General features: G+C 50.2%; 1 protein-coding gene across 4 annotated transcripts in view; it reads left to right on the top strand.

Annotated features, from left to right (window-relative positions):
* AFAP1L2 (actin filament associated protein 1 like 2) overlaps positions 1-12,181 on the top strand; it is a 65,004-nt gene extending 52,823 nt beyond the window's left edge. The window contains exons 6-19 of one of the 4 annotated variants that reach the window (XM_040071221.2): positions 1,906-2,108; positions 2,665-2,844; positions 3,422-3,511; positions 4,278-4,362; positions 5,047-5,151; positions 5,665-5,876; positions 7,524-7,669; positions 8,219-8,330; positions 8,978-9,217; positions 9,306-9,483; positions 9,668-9,850; positions 10,108-10,289; positions 10,882-11,010; positions 11,370-12,181. In XM_040071221.2, the coding sequence (XP_039927155.1) occupies positions 1,906-2,108; positions 2,665-2,844; positions 3,422-3,511; positions 4,278-4,362; positions 5,047-5,151; positions 5,665-5,876; positions 7,524-7,669; positions 8,219-8,330; positions 8,978-9,217; positions 9,306-9,483; positions 9,668-9,850; positions 10,108-10,289; positions 10,882-11,010; positions 11,370-11,396 (2,072 nt within the window). In that variant the 3' untranslated portion in view covers positions 11,397-12,181. Of the gene's footprint in view, positions 1-1,902; positions 2,109-2,664; positions 2,845-3,421; positions 3,512-4,277; positions 4,363-5,046; positions 5,152-5,664; positions 5,877-7,523; positions 7,670-8,218; positions 8,331-8,977; positions 9,218-9,305; positions 9,484-9,667; positions 9,851-10,107; positions 10,290-10,881; positions 11,011-11,369 lie in introns of all 4 variants that reach the window. The other 3 variants (XM_040071222.2, XM_040071223.2, XM_040071220.2) reach the window with 3 other exon arrangements.
* Positions 12,182-17,356: the final 5,175 nt, after the last annotated feature.

The following is a 17,356-nucleotide window of genomic DNA, read 5'->3' as shown; positions in this document are numbered from 1 at the left end:
TGATTTAGCTCACGGGAAGACCCACAGAAAAGCAGAGGTGGATTTGGATAAAGACATCCAAGATTGTGCCTGAGCTATACAATTTGGGACTGAGTGAGCCTTAGTAGTGACCACAGGGTGGTTGTCACAGGCCACCAGGCAAGGCTTGTCCCGGTTTGCCAGCTGCACAGCCTGGTAAATGCCTTTCCTTCATCAGGCTGTAGCAGTGTCACCAGGCCAGCAGTTGCTGCAGCTCTTCAGTAGGGAAGAGCTCATCTCATGAGGAACCACACGTGTGGTTGATGCAGAGAAGAGCTTCCAGGGCTCCTCAGGAGTAAGGTGGCAACCTGAGACCCACTGCTTAGGTGGGGGCACCAGTGACTTCCAAAAGAGGCCAGAGGGTTGGTTAGTGATACCCCCACGTGGATAAGGAGGGAGTTTTGGAAGATGAGGTTCCATTAAGCATCCTTGCTGCTGCTGCATATGGAAAGGTCCTGTAGCAGTGCAGAGGTTCAGCTTCTTGGTGTTTTTAGGGTTGAGAAACGCCTACACTTTTACTCCATCTGAATTTCTGCACAGGGTGCCTGTGGACAAGGTCTGCATGGTGAGAATGCACTGAGGGGATTAAAGTTTTCCCATAAAAGATGGACAGTTTGATATGCTGGGGGCATGGAGGTGGTGAGGCAGTAGTGTCCTCCGTTCAGAATGCTCCTTTGAAAGGAAGTATTTGTTTTTTAAAAAGTTAGTTTAATCGGTACTGTTTTGATCACTTGAGGGAGGTTGTAGAGTGAAGTTTCACTGGGGGTGGGAATGTAGCTGTATTACTGCATCTCAGTTCCTTTTATTTAAAGAACAAATAGCCCAACCGAAACGCTCTTCAGTGAAGCTCCTAATGCCTTTTTCTTTCTCTTTTCTGACTGCTTTTCTTCTTCTAATTTGCACCAGTCTTATAATGTTATTTTTATATAGATAGTAAGATTTGGTGAGAATCCAAATTAAATTAAATTTCAGTGAAATAAATTTAACAATATTCCTCCATGCTGTTTGGTAGGACAAGGATGCCAAACCCTGCACAAATGTTGCCCCAATCTTATGGTCTTGCTCTGTGAGCTTATCTTGTGACTTAGAGCTCTGAATGCCAGGAGAGCATTGCAAATCCCCCTGCAGACAGGGAGAACATTTTCAGTGTTTTTGACGAGCCTGGTACCAGTGACCAGCTGAAAACTCCAATAATCTGCAATGCCTTAGAGCTGAATATTGAAAATTCCAGCTCATCCTAGTAACATAGCAATCCATTTAAGAATGGACGTAAAATGTTGTTACTGCCCCTCTCATTTTCTGCTTATGACTAATTTTTTAGTGCTGCGACAGTGTTTACTTCAAAGCCCCTTGCTGTCCCTTAGATGCTGAGTAGAGAGAGAGGGACCTGTTAGACCAGAGAGGGGAAGTGAATGACATCTCAAATACAATAGATCATTGCTTGCTGCATGGCCTTGCAAATACCATTTTTGCTTCTGTCATTTAGAGGACAAGGGCTGATTGTAGCTTGCTGTTGCCTTAAAGATTGTGCGTGTTTGGCTTGAAATGGAAAGTAGTAAAAGCATCTTTGGGGGGCAAGCAGCAAACATCGGGAAATGTCTAAAGGAATGTTCCCAAATTTGTGGTCAGCTGGGAAGTGTCTTTTGAGTGTTTGCTAACAGAGGCTATTAGGCACAAAATACTGCAATGAGATTCATATTGGGCTAGAAAGAAAAAAGGATCTATGAGGGTAATTTTCCTACTAATTATCCTCCTGTAGGAGATCCTCAAAAGACACGTCCCTGCACTGGGAGCTTGTGCATGTGTGAGCATGGCTGAGGGAAGCGTTTGGCTCAGAGTTGTTCTAAAAATGGATTTCATGATAGAGCTGTGCTTTTGTTGTAGAAGATGGTGAAGCTGTTAGTAGTTCCTACGAATCTTACGATGAGGAAGAGAGCAGCAAAGGCAAGTCAGCAACCCATCAGTGGCCATCCCCAGAGGCCACCATTGAGCTGATGAAGGACGCCCGCATCTGCGCCTTCCTGTGGAGAAAGAAGTGGCTGGGACAGTGGGCAAAACAGCTGTGTGTTATCAAGGACAGCAGGTTGCTGGTGAGCAGATACTCTCTGTCTAAAATTATCTGCTTTTATGAGCTGAGGAAGAAAGTGGCACCTCAGGCCACGTTAATGAACTGGCAAAAAACAAAGTACCCCTAAAAAGGATGCTTCAGAAACCATGTCCTGGAGATTTGGGGATCTTACTCCATTTTCAAAAGGAACATGGGCATGGGATTGCTGAAGGGGGCACAAGGATACATTTGTGACCAAAATCCCAATCCCCCAAAATGTCTAGGGATACTTTCTAGGGAAGATTTTTGCAGTGGTTGAGCAGAAGGGACACTTATCCCAGAGGCTAACCACATAATTGATCCTGTGTCAGTAAAAGGTATTTCAGACTATATATGCATGCAGTCAGACGTATGTGTACCTGTACATACAGGGATCTCCTGTGCATGCTCTGTGCAGACTTTTTAGAACTGTGGGACCTTCCTGTGTTCAGTGCACTTAATGCACGTGGCTGCATGAGTCACTTATGGGGTTGAGCTCATGGCAGTGAGCAGGAAGATTCCTCCTCTGCCTCTCACCTGTTCCCATCCTCCTTCCCCAGTGCTACAAGAGCTCCAAAGACCACAACCCCCAGCTCGACGTGAATTTGCTGGGCTGCACTGTCATTCACAAGGAAAAGCAAGTGAGGAAGAAAGAGCACAAGCTGAAGATCATCCCCACGAACGCTGATGTCATCGTGCTGGGGCTGCAGAGCAAAGACCAGGCAGAGCAGTGGCTCAGGGTCAGTGACACCTCCAGGACTTGTCCCACTGGTGCTCCCATGCGTTGCTGGGAGAACAGATCTTATCTCAGCCCTGTCCTTGTGTGCTCTGGCTCCCTTCCTCATTGCAAGCCTTTATACAAATATACCACTTCATTTTCATGTCGTGGGATAGATTCTTCCTGCAGCTCCCTGCTGCCTTCAGTGTGCTGGAGGCCACATGGGGACCTCCCAGCCCAGCTGCTGTGGCGGGGGGGTGAAATGTCTGGGGTGGGTGCCCAGCATGAATTGGCCAAGGGCAGGGGTCAGTGTAGCCCTTCCCCTGAGACAGCAGCACGAGGAGGAGCCTCCTGGAGCCCAGGACACCACGGGGCTGTGAGACGCCAGGGCTGCCTTTGCTGGCAGCCTCTCCCAGTGACTTGGATCCAGCAGTTTCTGCTGGATGCCTCATGCAACACCAGGACAGTCCCCAGGGTCACAGGGACAGTAAACCATGGGTGTCCCAGGCTGATGTGGTTTTGCCTGTCCTAGCTGGGGGAGATTAACTGATCCTCTTACTGCAGCTGTCTCACAGGCTTTGGCTTTCCCTTCTGCACAGGTAATCCAAGAGACCAGTGGCCTGCTCTGTGAAGGAGGCAGTGAAGGCAACCAGTACATCCCAGACTCACAGCGTCTCAGTTACCCAAAGGTACATCTTGCCTCTACAGGCAGAACTAACACTTGGGCTTTCCTGCCCTGTTCCTTCAATAGATAGTAGTGTAGGTGCCTTAATTTTAGGTAAGCAAGGACTGATATGAGTGAAACCAGACCTCTGTGCCGCTGAGAAGGAGCATTCTTGGAACCATCTTTATTTTCCTTTGCATCTTAATTTTGTTGCCATATCTTTCCTCCCAGACTAACTCAGCATTTGGCTACCCACTATCCAGGGCAGCAGCTACTATCTCATCCAGTGGGATGGTTGTGTTCACCAAGAGCTTTGGGAGGGACATTGACCCTTGGGTGCCAGGGCTTGGCCACCTCTAGTCCGGATTTAGGTGACACTCCCCTGGGAGCAGCTTGTTCCTAAACAGTGGGAGGACAAAGAGGCTTTCCTAAGTCTCTGATGGACACCCAAAATGGACCTGTTGGGCATCTGGCTGGTTCCTGTGCCCAGGCACCCTACAGGGACTGTCAAATGCCCCCACCAGCCAGGCTGCAGGGTAGGAGGCTGCAGGGTGGCACCAGTGGTGCCACTGTGTCTCCTCAGAGGTGATCCCCGCTGGGGTGGGGCACGTTCAGGCACAATGGGAAGGCACAGTGTGAGTGGGCTGACTGGGGATGTCTGGGTGAAAGCATCTGCTGTAGAGTGGGACCTCATAATATGGGAGAAGGGGAAAAGGGTCCTTGCAGCATGTTCTGGCTGGAAGAATGGGTCACCTGCATCTGTGGAGCTTGTGCCTGGTGCTTGTTGACAGGTGGAGGTGTCTGAGAGATACTCTGCAGCCTCCGAGAGCGGGAGCAGCACCGACGGCCACACCGAGGCAGCTGAGACAAAAGATGGTAAAACTTTGCCCTGGGAATGACAGGGAAAACGGGCCCTTGACCCTGCATGGGGCCAGGGCTTCTGCAGCTCCTGCCACTGCCTCCTCAAACAGACCTGATGAAAGCTGTGTATGCCTTGGAATTTGATATTCTTACCAGGATTACCTGTTGATTCCATAAGCTTATTCAAACACTGGCTGATGTGCTCAGTTAGGAGAATGTTGAAGAGGCACATGAAAGTGTTGAAGAGAATGTTGAAGAGGCTCTTTGGACATAACAAACTTTCCCCCCCTCCCACCTTGTGTCCCTGTTTTAGAGAGGAAAAGACTTGAATACAGTAAATGTTTATGGGTAACGGTTCTTAATTAAATTGTTTGTGGTGTAGGAAAGTGAAGAGAGTTTGGTACCTGCCCAGCAAGAGCTGTGCAAGCACCTCCCACTGCTCCTGCAGGGACTGGCCTTTGGTCAGAGCCAACCCACGTGTAAAACAATACAGATTAGCATCTTCCACAAATCCCTAACTGATCTTACTGGTGCCATCTTGCTCCTGAACTCCCTGGGCTTTGGACTTTTCCAGCCTGTCCCTGAGTCACAGGTTTGCCCTCTGCAAGGGAAGTGTGTGAGGTGGGGGCAGGACCCCCAGCTGGGACAGCAGGCTGGGAGCTGGGAAAGCCATGCATGTGTCTTTTTCATTTCTGGTAGTTAAGAAGAAGGGCACAACTGGCCTGAAACTGAGCAACCTGATGAACCTCGGGAGGAAGAAGTCCAGCTCCCTGGATAGCCCAGAGAGGTCCCTGGAGACTTCAAGTAAGTGGCAGCATGAGTCCCTCTGCAGGGATTTGGATCTCAGTGTGCAGGGCAGGATGAGCACCCAGGCATCATCCTCCTCAAACGTTCCTGTGCCAGGTGGTCCTGCCTGCAAATCCATGCAGATTGTGGTGCCTGTGGCCCTCAGGGTGACCCATGAGGAAGGGTGGGTAATACCACACATGCACACACAGGGCATTTGTGCTGCCCAGGGAGAGTTGTGAGGGTCAGCTTGTATTTACCACCTGGGACCAACTTTGTCCAACCATCTGCAGCCAACTTGCTGCTCCAAACCTATCCTGATTCTCAAGGGTCTCATTTTCAAGATTTTTACCCTTTTCACCCTGTTTTGGATGGATAGGACAGCTTGTCTTTGTGCTTTTGCTCTTTATCGGTCCCTGTGGCTTTCCATTGTGTAGTCATCTCATAAGTTACCCATTAGGCATCCCCAGGCACACAGATTTTAATGGATTAAGTGGAAAACGTGTCTAAGTAAGCTGTGCTTACTCGCAGGTTACCTGAATGTGCTGGTGAACAGCCAGTGGAAGTCGCGGTGGTGTCAGATAAAAGATGGGCACCTCCATTTCTACCAGGACAAGAACAGAAGCAAACTGGCTCAGCAGCCCCTGAGTTTGGCAGGTTGTGAAATCATCCCGGAGCCGAGCCCTGATCACCTTTACTCCTTCCGCATCCTGCACAACGGGGAGGAACGGCTTGTTTTGGAGGTAGGGTGTATATCTCTGAGAAAGCTCTGCTTAAAATCCTCAGCTTGGGTGCCTTAGGAGGGGTAAATGCCAATGAGTTCCTCCAGGGGAACCTCAGTGCAACAAAACAGAACCTGAAGAGCAGGACTTTGGTTCACCTGGAACGTGTCCCACCTCGCTGGTAATCCAGGCTGTGTCTGATGCTGGCACCTCCAGAGGGACCATTCAGCCTTCACCTTAGGCACTCATCTGGAGATTCCCATCTCTCTCCCCCGACTGCAGGATAGCCTTGGATAATTAGGTTCTGTGGAGTGCATTGCAGATGGTTAATGTTAGAAGAATGCCACTTTAGGGATTTAAGGCTGTGGTTAGGAGGAACAGAGAACTTCATCTTTTGACAACAGAGCCCCAAAGCTGTGGGTCACACATCTCAGGTAAGCCTATCGCAGATCTGCTCCGAAAGTGCAAGTGAATTCATCTCCATCTGTTACTTTCCTTTGCCTGCATCCAGGACTGTTTATCTCTAATCTTACTTCTCTCTGACGACAGCATGATTATAGTAGGAGGTGGACAATGTGAGCAATTTCCTGTATTTTTCCAGTGGGTGGAATATTTATAGCTAAACAACTGACTTTGAGGGCATGCCATGAAATTGGAAGATGTTTTTCTTTAGTTTCTGATTCAGGGTATGGCTGTATCTAAGAAATTTCACCCAATTACAGATAGGAAGAAGAGGTGCTGGGAAAATTCACATTTTGTTGAATGGAAGAGTCTGTATTTTGTTGGGATGTCAGACTCAGTGTCAGACTCCATGGATGGACTGGCTGGCTGGCAGGCTTCCCAGGGGCTGAAGTCTCTGCTAAAACAGACTGAAAGCTTAAAATATACTTTCCACTTTGGAAAGTGTATATATATTCACTTGCCTTGAATTTTACTTTGTGGTTACTGCTCTGACTCCTGAAATCAGTGCAAAAAGTGGCTGCATCAGCCAATTTCTCCTCGCTTCAGGTGGAGTCCCCTGCACTGGGAGGTGCATGTGGCAATTTGCTACAGCTGACATCATGGCACAGAGTTTAACTCTTCATGTTGCAAACGTCAGACTGCTCACCATAGCTGGGGATTGGGTACTGACCATGTTAAAGCAACAAAGACTCTGTTGCTTTAAACTCTTCTCTTCTCCTCTCCCTTCTGCAAAGAACCGTGGAAGGGGTTTGTGCTCTGGCAACGGGACCTCGCAGGCTCGGGTCTCCTTGCCTCTGTTTTGGCAATCCCATTGCTGCACTCTGCTGGTGCAAAATAAAACCCGCACGCCTTCCTCACCCAAAGCTGCTCCCTGCCAGCATCTCCGGCCCCAGAGACCTCCCTTACTCTTGTAGACAGCTGAGTCAGAGCACTGAAGGGAAAATGCAGACTGACTAGAAATTTTAGGAAGGAGCAGAGCAAAGAGCTGCATTGCTGTAGCTGCCAAATTTTTGAATCGGTCCATACAGAGAGCTGTACTTTTCACACAGCCTCAGGTTTATTATAATTACCCAGCAGTTCATCTTTCCCCTTGGAAGCCCAGGGGATTGCCAGCATGCTTCCCAACCCGATCTAATCCGGCATCAGCCCTGAGAGTGCAGAGGAGCCGCTGCTGCAGCCTGTCCTGTGTGTCTGCTCACCCTGCAGGCAAAGTCCTCAGAGGAGATGGGCCACTGGCTGGGGCTGCTCTTGTCGGAGTCGGGCTCGAAAACAGACCCGGAGGAATTTACCTACGATTACGTGGACGCTGACAGGGTGTCGTGCATCGTGAGCGCCGCGAAGAATTCCTTCTTGTGAGTCCCTGGTAATGGGTGGGGGCTGCGTGGGGCTGGTGGAGGGGAAGCAAGCCAGAGCAGGGGGCCTCCACTTGTGGGAGGTTGGCTGTCGTGGAAGTGGGTGGTAAATTCCCAGCCGCAGCTCAGTCACTTTCTTTTGGGACAGGAGAGCCCTTGCTGTCCCACCAGGGTGCATCTGGCCCGAGCTGCAGCTTGCCACGGGGTACATGCCCGAGTGGCTGCTGCCAAAGCAGGCTGGGCTCTCAGCCACGCAGTCCATGGTGCCACTGGGGCAGGGGGACTGTGCTGCTGTGCCTGAGGGCTGGGCGAGAAAGGAAAGAGCCCAGGGGAAATACAGCCCCACTCTGGTGGGTGCTGCTTAACGAGCAGCAGCAGCAACAGGGCCACGCTGCTCTGTAGGGCTCTGCCTTCTCCCCTCCTGCACCTGGCTGCCTGGCCTTGCCCAGACCTCAGGGCTGGTGTTTTCAGTTGTCTAAAAATGCAGTGCTGCAGAGCCGTGCAGCAAATCCATTCCCCCTGATGGGATGTCCTGGTGCCTGTTCACAGCCTAATGCAGAGGAAATACTCTGAGCCCAATGCCTACATCGACAACCTGCCCAAGGGCAGGGTGCAGCAGGACGAGCTGTACGACGATGTGGATCTGCCAGACCTGCCTGTGGTAAGACAGATGCCCTGCTGCAGCGAGCTCTGGGAGTCTGTGGCAAACATCTGGCCATGGGGAGTCTCCAGAAGTTAAAGGGGGGCTTTTCCCAGCAGTGGTGGACTCCCAGCCCCTGGGGAAATGCTGGCCTTTGCAATGGAGCAGAACCAAGTGGTGGAGGGGAGCTGCTAAGGAATGGGAGAGAGGTTTCCAGAAAGGGGCTGTAGGGATCCTCAGGTAGCTGGGATAAAATTCCACAGTTTTCCTCAGCAAACAGCATGGATTATTCGGTGATAGTGGGCGTTTTGGAGCCTAGCCTTTCAAAGTTCGTTTTTATGCCTGTAAGAGCAAGTCCTGTGTGAAAGGACAAGAACAATGGGTCATGCTGGGAGTGGGACTGTTACCTCAGGAAAGGCAAAGAACGTGGCATGTGCTGCTGGATGTACAGCAGTGTGATAACCTTGCATGGAGCTGCTGCTGCCATCAGAGACCCGTTGGGGGGAAACAGGAAGGGCCTTCAAAAAGCCCTCCGTGGAATGACTCAGAGACTGGCATTTTAGCTCCTCTAAGATTTGTGGAAAATACTCCAGGTTGCCTGAGAGAGTGCTGCTGTGCAGCGAGATGTTTCTTGTACATCTGGTTGCAGCAGATGGTCTCTTTTGCAGGAAGAAGCACCCAAGAGTGAGAGCAAAGTGGAGGGGGACCAAGACAGAGTGTATCTGGATCTCACCCCGGTGAAGTCCTTACTACATTGTGCTGGCAAGATGTCATGCCAGTCTTCACCCCTGGGCTCACCATCTCTGGAAAGGGCTGCCAACAAGGCTGCCCCAGAGAGCACAGCTGAGACAGCCCCCATGGCTAAGGAAGCTGAGCCCTGTACTAAGGCAGCAGAGACCTCGGAGCAGGTACTGTCCAAACTGTGACGCCAGGCCAGGCTTAATCACTGCGCCCGTTCCCTGCACCTCATCGTCCCGCTTCGTTCCTCCTTTCCAGAAACTCCCAGAGAAGCCAGAGCCCGAGGAGGCTGTGCCACGGGTGCCTGCTGTCAAAATCCAGAGCCAGCAGCAGAGCGTTGCCTTGCCCCAGGTGGCCCCCGAGGTGCCAGCGGGCGCAGTTCCAGCGGGCAGCCCCCAGCTGGTGCCTGCACACCGGCCCAAGATGCCACTGCCAGGTGAGTGAGCCCGAGGGTGCTTCATGAGAGGTGGCGCCCTGTGGTTTGACTTCTGTGTGCTGACTCTAGTGGTTGGTGACTTTTCAGACCTTCCCTTGTTCCTTTTCAACCCTCTGGAAAGGTCTTCTCCCTCCTGCTTTTTTTCCCCCTGACTGAGCTTGTTGGTGGTGATCTGTGTTCCCAGCAGCAGCAGTGGAAACCAAGCTGGGCAAGAACAGGACAGAGGCAGAGGTGAAACGGTTCACAGAGGAGAAGGAACGGCTGGAGAAGGAGAAGGATGAAATCCGAGCTCAGCTCACCCAGCTGCGCAAGGAGAGACGGGAGCTGAAGGAAATGCTTGGTGCCAGCACAGGTGGAGCAGGGCAAGGTGGGATGTGTGGAAATGAGCCGAGGTGGGGCCGTGGAGAAAGAGGGGCCAAGGAACCTGGCCCTCCTGGGACCAGAAGGGATGGGGGAACCCGGTGCTTTGAGCCAAACCGCGTAACCCAGATTGCACTAGAGCAAGAGCCACAGTCCCCCTTGGGGTGAAACACGAGGAAAATGTGCAGGACGTGCCCTGATCCCTGCTCCCCTCAGGAGCTCCCCAGGTTCCCAGCAGGCACCAAGATTCCTTTCCCTTCACAGACAAGAGCCTGGAGCAGAGGCTGAGGGAGATAGACGAAGAGTGCAAAAGGAAGGAAAGCCAGAGGGTGGACCTGGAGCTGAGCCTGGTGGAGGTGAAAGAGAACCTGAAGAAGGCAGAGTCCGGCCCGGTGACACTGGGGACTGCAGTGGACACCACACACCTGGAGAACACAGCCCCACGGGTATGTGGGGCACCCCTGGCATGCACAGCAGCTTTCTGGCAGCTAGGTGTCACACAGTCTTGGCCTGCTTAAAAATTAATAATTAGTAAGAGCATAATTAGTATAATATGTGTAACTTATATGTATGAATTGTTATATATAATATACATAATGTAATAATAATCTTATGAGGTGTCAGCAGTAATGGGGAAGTGAAAGATGGGTGGGGTTCAAGAGAGTGGTTGTATTTTCTGTGGGACCTTCAGCAACACCCTCCAGAGCCGTACAGGTCTGGACTCAGCTCCTCCTGCACTTGGCTGAGCTAAGAGATGGTTTTTGCAGGAGGAGATTCAGGCAGCTAGATTCCTTCTTGGAAACTTGTTTCTCGTGAAAGGGAGATCTCCACCACTTGCACCCTGCTCTGTATCTCCATTTCTAGAGTACTCAAAACCCAAACACACCATAAACTGGTGTTTTTTTGATTTTGGCATGTCACTGAAAGAATGTGCCTCCGTGGGAGTGGGATGACACTGTGACCAGGAGATGGTGAGAAAAGGCAGCAATCTCTCTCAGTGGTCTGTAGTCATAACCATCTGTGTGATTTTTATTGTAGGTTCAGGCAAAAAGTGCCAGCCCAGCAAACAGCGCAGAGAACTCCCCGGTCAATTCAGCAACGGCTTTGAAAAACCGGCCTTTATCTGTTATGGTCACGGGGAAGGGAACAGTCCTACAGAAAGCTAAGGTAAGGTGCAGCAGGAAAATCCATCTGGGACAGCCGCTGCTTTTCCCTTCTGGCACTGGAGCAAACTGGCTGTGGCGGGATGGGGTTGTGGGGGGGGTCTCATGTCTGGAAAACACCCCCAACCAACACAATTCAGAGCACGTCAGCCTGCTCTTCTTCCAGTCTTTTCACCTGTGTTTGCCTTTCCTACAATTTAAATGAATAAATATATGCATTGTCCATAACTTAAAGATATCCCTGACCCACCCTGCAGCCAAAACCACTTGGGGACCAGAGGATCACGTCGATCCCGTGCACATTATGGCTACTGTGGCTTGCCTGATTTGCATTTTGACTAATTTGCCTTTATTCCTTGGCAGGAATGGGAGAAAAAGGGAGCCAGTTAGAAGCACCTTGTTCAGAGATGGACTAAAGACTCAAATTGCCCACGCATGGCCCAGGGGATTCAACCATCTGTCGGTGGAGGTTGGGTGTTCAGCACCACCACACACCAAGTGCCTCCTCCGCGTCGCGCCCGCGGCTCAGACGCAGCTCTGGAGCCGCCAGCTGCTGATACGAAATGTTATCCCAAATGAACTTGCTCTTTCCAGACAAATCCCAATCATGTAGCTAAAACAATAACAACCAGTGGCAATCCTTCCATCAAAGTCCTAACCCAGCTGATGTAAACAAGAGCGTTACTGTACATAGGGGTGTTTCGTGTATTTCTACTCTGAAGGTTTATCAATGAGTTATTAAGGTTTCTATATTAGTGACTGTAGTGGATTCAGAAGGGACCTCTACTATTCCTCAGCCTGGTGAGTTTGTACCTGTCATGATAAATTGGAGTCAACTAAAGTCTCACCTGTCTTGCTGCCAGCCACCACTCAGCTGCATTTCATCCAGCCTTCAGTCAAGAGCTATCCCCACATGCGAGCAATGCTTCAAACATGGGTGAGAAGCACACAGCAGCCTGTCCAGGGCGTTTTTAATCAGTGTCCTGGTGCATTCCAGCATCTCCTACCAGCTGCAGGTTTGCTAGAATATTGTGCTGCTCACGTTCTCGTGCTGTAAACTGTGTTACAGGCTGGCAGCACCAAGAGCTCTGGGCAAAGAAGATCTGCCAGGCAGATTCAGTTAACTTTCTTGAAAATCTTGCTTCACCTTGAAGAGTCTGTTCTTAAAAAAAAAAAATAAAAAAAAAAAAGTAAGGAAAAAAAAAAAAAGAAAAAAGAAAAAAGAAAAAAAAGTCATATTTGAGGGCTTGCTCAGTTGTTTCATGGAAAAGCTGGATCCCAGTGTATCATTCAGGGCTTGCCCATTCCCAAGCCAGGGGAGATGAAGCAGTCCCCATGCTCCTGCCCCAGCTGTGACGGTGTCAGATCCTCACAGAGCTGCAGCTGGAGACATCCTGAGCCCCTGTCCCCTCCACACTGGAGGGCTGAGCAGCCTGCCCTGCAGCAAGGCTGCACTGCCAGGGCTCTGCTGAGCTGCTGGCCATCTTGGTGCTGTCACCCTCATTTCCTGATCATTAATACTGCCTTCAGGCCCTGGCAGCGTGGCCCACAAAGCCCACCCCTCTCTACCCTAGCCAAGCTTTCTAAGGGAAGAGATTGGATATTTGGAACTGCTGAACTTAGAGACATTGAAATTTGAAGGGTGGCAGTGGGTTGGCAGAAATCTGTGCAGTCCTCCCCTCCCTGTAACCTGCTGACATGTCTGATGGCCTGGAGACAGCTCTTCTGTCTCCTCTGATGGCCCTTCAGAGCCCAGGCTCAGTTACAGGGCTGACTGGATGGGGCTGGAGCTGTTTTCCAACCCTACAAAGTCAAAGCAGCACTGGTTCCCAGGATGGGTTGTCCCTGTGGTCCTGTGGCTACACCAAGGCTAAGGTAAAGGCAGACAGGAAAAATGTTGTACCTTCCTCACCCTTGAAAATATTTGACAGGCCTGAAACCACCTCTAAGGGGCTGTTCTTTCTTCACACAAAGGCCAGACAGGGCTGTGATACCCAGAGCTGGTTCTGGGCTTGCTTGCCCCCACTACAGAGCCAGGGTGCAACAAAACTTGGTCAGGGTATCCTGGAAGCAAGAAAGGTGACTGTGCTCCCATTTTATTTTACTCTTTAGTTTCCACTGTGGTGCAGAGGGAGGAATTGCTAGTGCCAGGCCTCTGGACCCTCAGCTGTCAGGTTGTCCCCTGTGCAAGGTTTTGCACGTAAGAAAAAATCATGCAAATAAAGTGCTGACTCTTCTGGTTCAGAACCCTGGGGACTTCCTTCTCCAGAGCACCAGGAGGTCACAGGCTCCATGAAGCCTTTGTTTTGGCCCATGAGGAGCTGGCCAGAGCCAGCTGTACCCTAAATACCCGTGTAGCACCGTGCCCTCACCGTGGACCCCGCTGTCATCCTCCAGGAGTTGTCCAGACATTTCACAGTGGTACTGAGACAGCGATGGACAAGAGCAGCTCTGCTTTCCCCTTCACAGCCCAGTCAGCTTCAGTGCTCCTGCTGGGATGTCTCCAGGAGGGAATGGTAAACATGGGCAAGTCCTGAACAACACACTTTCCCCAAACAAGAAATGTTAAACAATGTCTCTGTGTCCCCATTGTTTTCCTAACTCAAGGCATTTCCTTTGTTGTAACTGTGACCTATAAAGTGGCGCTTTAGAGGGTTTTATAATAAAATGTTGAGTATATTATGGTACCAGTGTTTTTCTCAGTAATGGGGCTTGTCCCTGCTCTACTTCCCAATAGATTTCAAGTACATCAAGTCCCCAATACCATTAGGTACTATTAGCTATGCAGTCTACAACTGCAGTGAACCATAGCTAAAACAGCAGTGATTGCACCGTCAAGCAAAACAATTTTCAGAGATCTGACCCACTGAAAAATAGCAGTAACCCCGACAATTTACATGAAAACACACAACAGATTCCTGCCTGTATTGCTGTAGCAGTCCTCTTGCACATAACCAGCAGAGAAAAACCTTCCACTGCCTTCCTCTGGCCACTAGATAGCAACTGTGTGCAGGCTCGCTGTCTGCTGGAGTCCTTGAGGGAAATCCAGCAGGGGCTTCAGCTGGAAAGGAAGGAAAAAAGTTATTAAAGAAAACAGCTGAGGCCTTTACAGAACGGACACCAAAACAGACACATCTGTGAAATATCTCTTGGTGTCTCCATTCCCACAGAAAGCTTGGGGAGGCACTGTAACTACAGGACAAATTCCTGGGCAATCCCCACTGCCTGGCGTCTCCTAGCTCACCCCTGGACACAAACCTGCCAATGAGCTCCTTAGTGTCCTGTCAGCCTCTGAGCCCAGAATCCCCAGATAACTCGATTTGGGGGGGCTGGTTTTGTGCACTGATGGACAGCAGCAGCAGCTTTTGTCCTCCAGCATCGCTGCCCCATTGCCTAGGGCTGCTTTGGAACACCCCTGTATCAGCTCCAGCTGAAAAAGTTACTGCTTTGTTACTCATTCCAGTGCAATCCTCACCTGTGCACACTGCAGCCAGGCCACCATGGGGCCTGAAGTGTCCCAGGTGGAATTCCATATTCTTCTGGAGGGAGATTTCCTGCTACAAACCATTTTCCTTAGCGAGTTTCTCACTTAGGTACCTCCACGCTTCTTGCTTTGGATACACAGGACAGCCCCACAAAAGCTCCTGGGTGCTCCTGACTAGCACACCAAGGTTGCTAGTGGGCATGTTGATTTTCCAGTAAGACAGAAGCGAAAGATTTTAAAGAAAAAAATAAATAAATTACCTCGTATCAGTAGAGAAGCTGGCCTGAAAGTTTATGTAAGATTTCAGGTATGAATCAAATTCATTTACTTCTACTGCAGTGTAAGGTTGCAGGGGGTTTTGAAGCTGAAGAAGCCAGCTGGTTTTACAGGGAGCACCAGCGGACCTCTTGCAGGCTGGCCTTGGCTTTTGGTGTGCAGGGAGAATGGCACAGTGGGATCAAGCCCCAGCTTCCCTGCTGCAGCCTTTACAGCACGGGTGCCATCCAACATTTACTAACCACAAACAGGCACGGTTTTGCTTGCTGAGGGAATGTAACACTAAAGGGGGTGAAAATCGTGGCAGTTAAATCCCTTTTTTTTTTTTAAAGGAGGAACAGGCTCTCTCCTGGAGTCAGCAGGGACCCAGGACCAGCCAAAGCTCACCCAGCAATCCTCCAGAGTGAGAGTAATTCACATTAGTAACAGCAGCCCAGACACTAATGACAAGCTGGCACAGACAGCATCCTCTGAGCTCCTCTGATGCCAGACAGGATTAGTGCTGGCTTTGCAGGGACCCCCCCTCCTCAGTGCCTGTGCCAGCCTCGAATACTGACCCAGCCTGAAGGGAATGAGCTCCCATCAGGTAAAGTCTCATTAAATATTCCTGATTGAATCAAGGCAAGTCTTTGAGAGTGAATTTAATAAGGGATCATGTCAGGGACCCAAGCCACTTATCTACTTACTCTTTTTAAATTAAAATTTACAAGAGAAAGGGCCTAGAAATCAGCCAGGAACTTCAAGTCAAATTTTTAAAAAGAAAAAAGCTCCAGAAACTGCTCAGCAGTGTCTTGCTTGCCCGTGGGATCAGCAGGTCTCTCCAAGACCATCCCATATATCCTAATTATCTGGCTGACTTTTCCCATCTCCTCCCAATGTCCCATGATCTTACCTTGCAAAGAGCTTTGTTTCATACAAAAGGAGAGCTGGTGGGTGCTGCTGCCAGAGGATGTCTGAGCTTCTATCCAAGGCTTCAGGAATCCCTTGCTTTCAGAAGGAAGGTCAGGAGGAAGGTCACATGAACATCTCTGACAGGTGGGATCCCTGGGACACTCTGGGCACTGAGACCTGAGCCAGGTGTACTCAGAGCCCAAACACTGGGTTTAGAAGCCAGCTTCCCTGAGCTACTCTGAGTTTCCAATCTTTCACATCACCTCTACTTGACAAACTGCTGCACAGAGATAGATAAATCCTGTCCAGCGTTAAAATGTCTCCAGCATGAGATTTTGCAGTCTGTGCTTCTTGAATCACACAGAGATGTTTGTGTACCTGTGGTGCTTAAAACCAGCAGGATGATAAACACCCAGGGTCACCCCAGCTCAGGACCCAGGCAAGCCTGCTTTGTCCCTTGTACAGCCCATGCGTGCTAAAAACATTCTTAATAACCATGCATCAAAATAAAGAACTCACAAACAGATTCCGCCACATCACATTAGCCACAAGATAAAGCAGCAGCACCGTACAAAGTGTCCTGCAAACAGCCAAGGAAAAGGCTTTAAGCACTTGCAGAAGGCCAGGAAGGCATGTCCCAGCTCCAGAGCTGTGTCCCAGACAGTGCAAATGCACCGCAGTTTGAGAGGGCAGACTGATCCCGCAGAGGAGAAATGCCTGTGAGGAGTGAGCTAATGGTGCTGGCAGGGAAACGATGGCAGGGAAAGCCGCAGGGAGCTGCAAACCCTCCAGGGCAGCAGGAGAGAAGAGGGCTCCCTCGGACCCGTCACACAAACGAGGATGCACAAGGTCAGGGAGACTTTGAGAGCAGTCTGGCTGGAATCCAGCCTTCTGCACCACACCATGAACCTCGTCTTTGGTGTGAGTCTGATCAAGCCCATTGTCCCCACATGGAGAGAAGACAGGTTAACAGCAGAGGCAATGCTGAGCTACAGCCACTCCTCAGTAACATTAATAGATTCGTTTCCCTTTGTATCCCAAATGTCAGCCCTTCATCTAAGCCTCTATTCTGCTGTGCCCTAGGACACAGACAATCTACCAAAGTGACAGTGAAAGGAAAGCAGAATTTCCTCTTTCTCCCAGCCCGGTTTCTCCCACAAGGCACGACAGTGCTTCTCCTGTCTCAGTGCCAGCTCTCATCCCTGAGAGTGCTTTCAGACCATTCTTCTTTTGACAACAAACCTGCTGAGCAATTTGTGTCTCTCTTTGTCCATCTAATGTTACTATTCAAACACGGGGCCAGGGCATCTGGGTGAAGGGATTTTTCTTCTGCTGGGAACAATAGGCACTATTCTCATGAGCACTGGCAGTCACAGTTAATATCTCTGCCTTGGCTCTCTGCAGACCTGGCTGTGCTCTCCTGAGGTGACAGACACCATGGGAAAGTCAGCAGGCAGCAAGTAACACATGGTTCCCAACACTGGGAACCACAGGCTTTGGCGGAGCAGTTATGTAAATTTTACAGGTTTGTGGGCAGATTGACCCAGTGATGAGGTGAGGCTGATGCTCCAAAGGATGCAAGCATGTGGCCAAACTGTCTTTGGAGATGTGAACCATCACAGCCCAATCAATTCAGAGAAGAAAGCAGCATGAACAACATATGAAACAGAATAAAGACTTGTAATCTGTCCTCCTTCCT

The sequence above is a fragment of the Hirundo rustica genome, chromosome 8 (assembly GCF_015227805.2).
Source record: "Hirundo rustica isolate bHirRus1 chromosome 8, bHirRus1.pri.v3, whole genome shotgun sequence".
Classification (NCBI taxonomy): Eukaryota; Metazoa; Chordata; class Aves; order Passeriformes; family Hirundinidae; genus Hirundo; species Hirundo rustica.
Note: the sequence above shows the minus strand (reverse complement) of the source record. Positions and strands in the feature narration are given on the sequence as shown.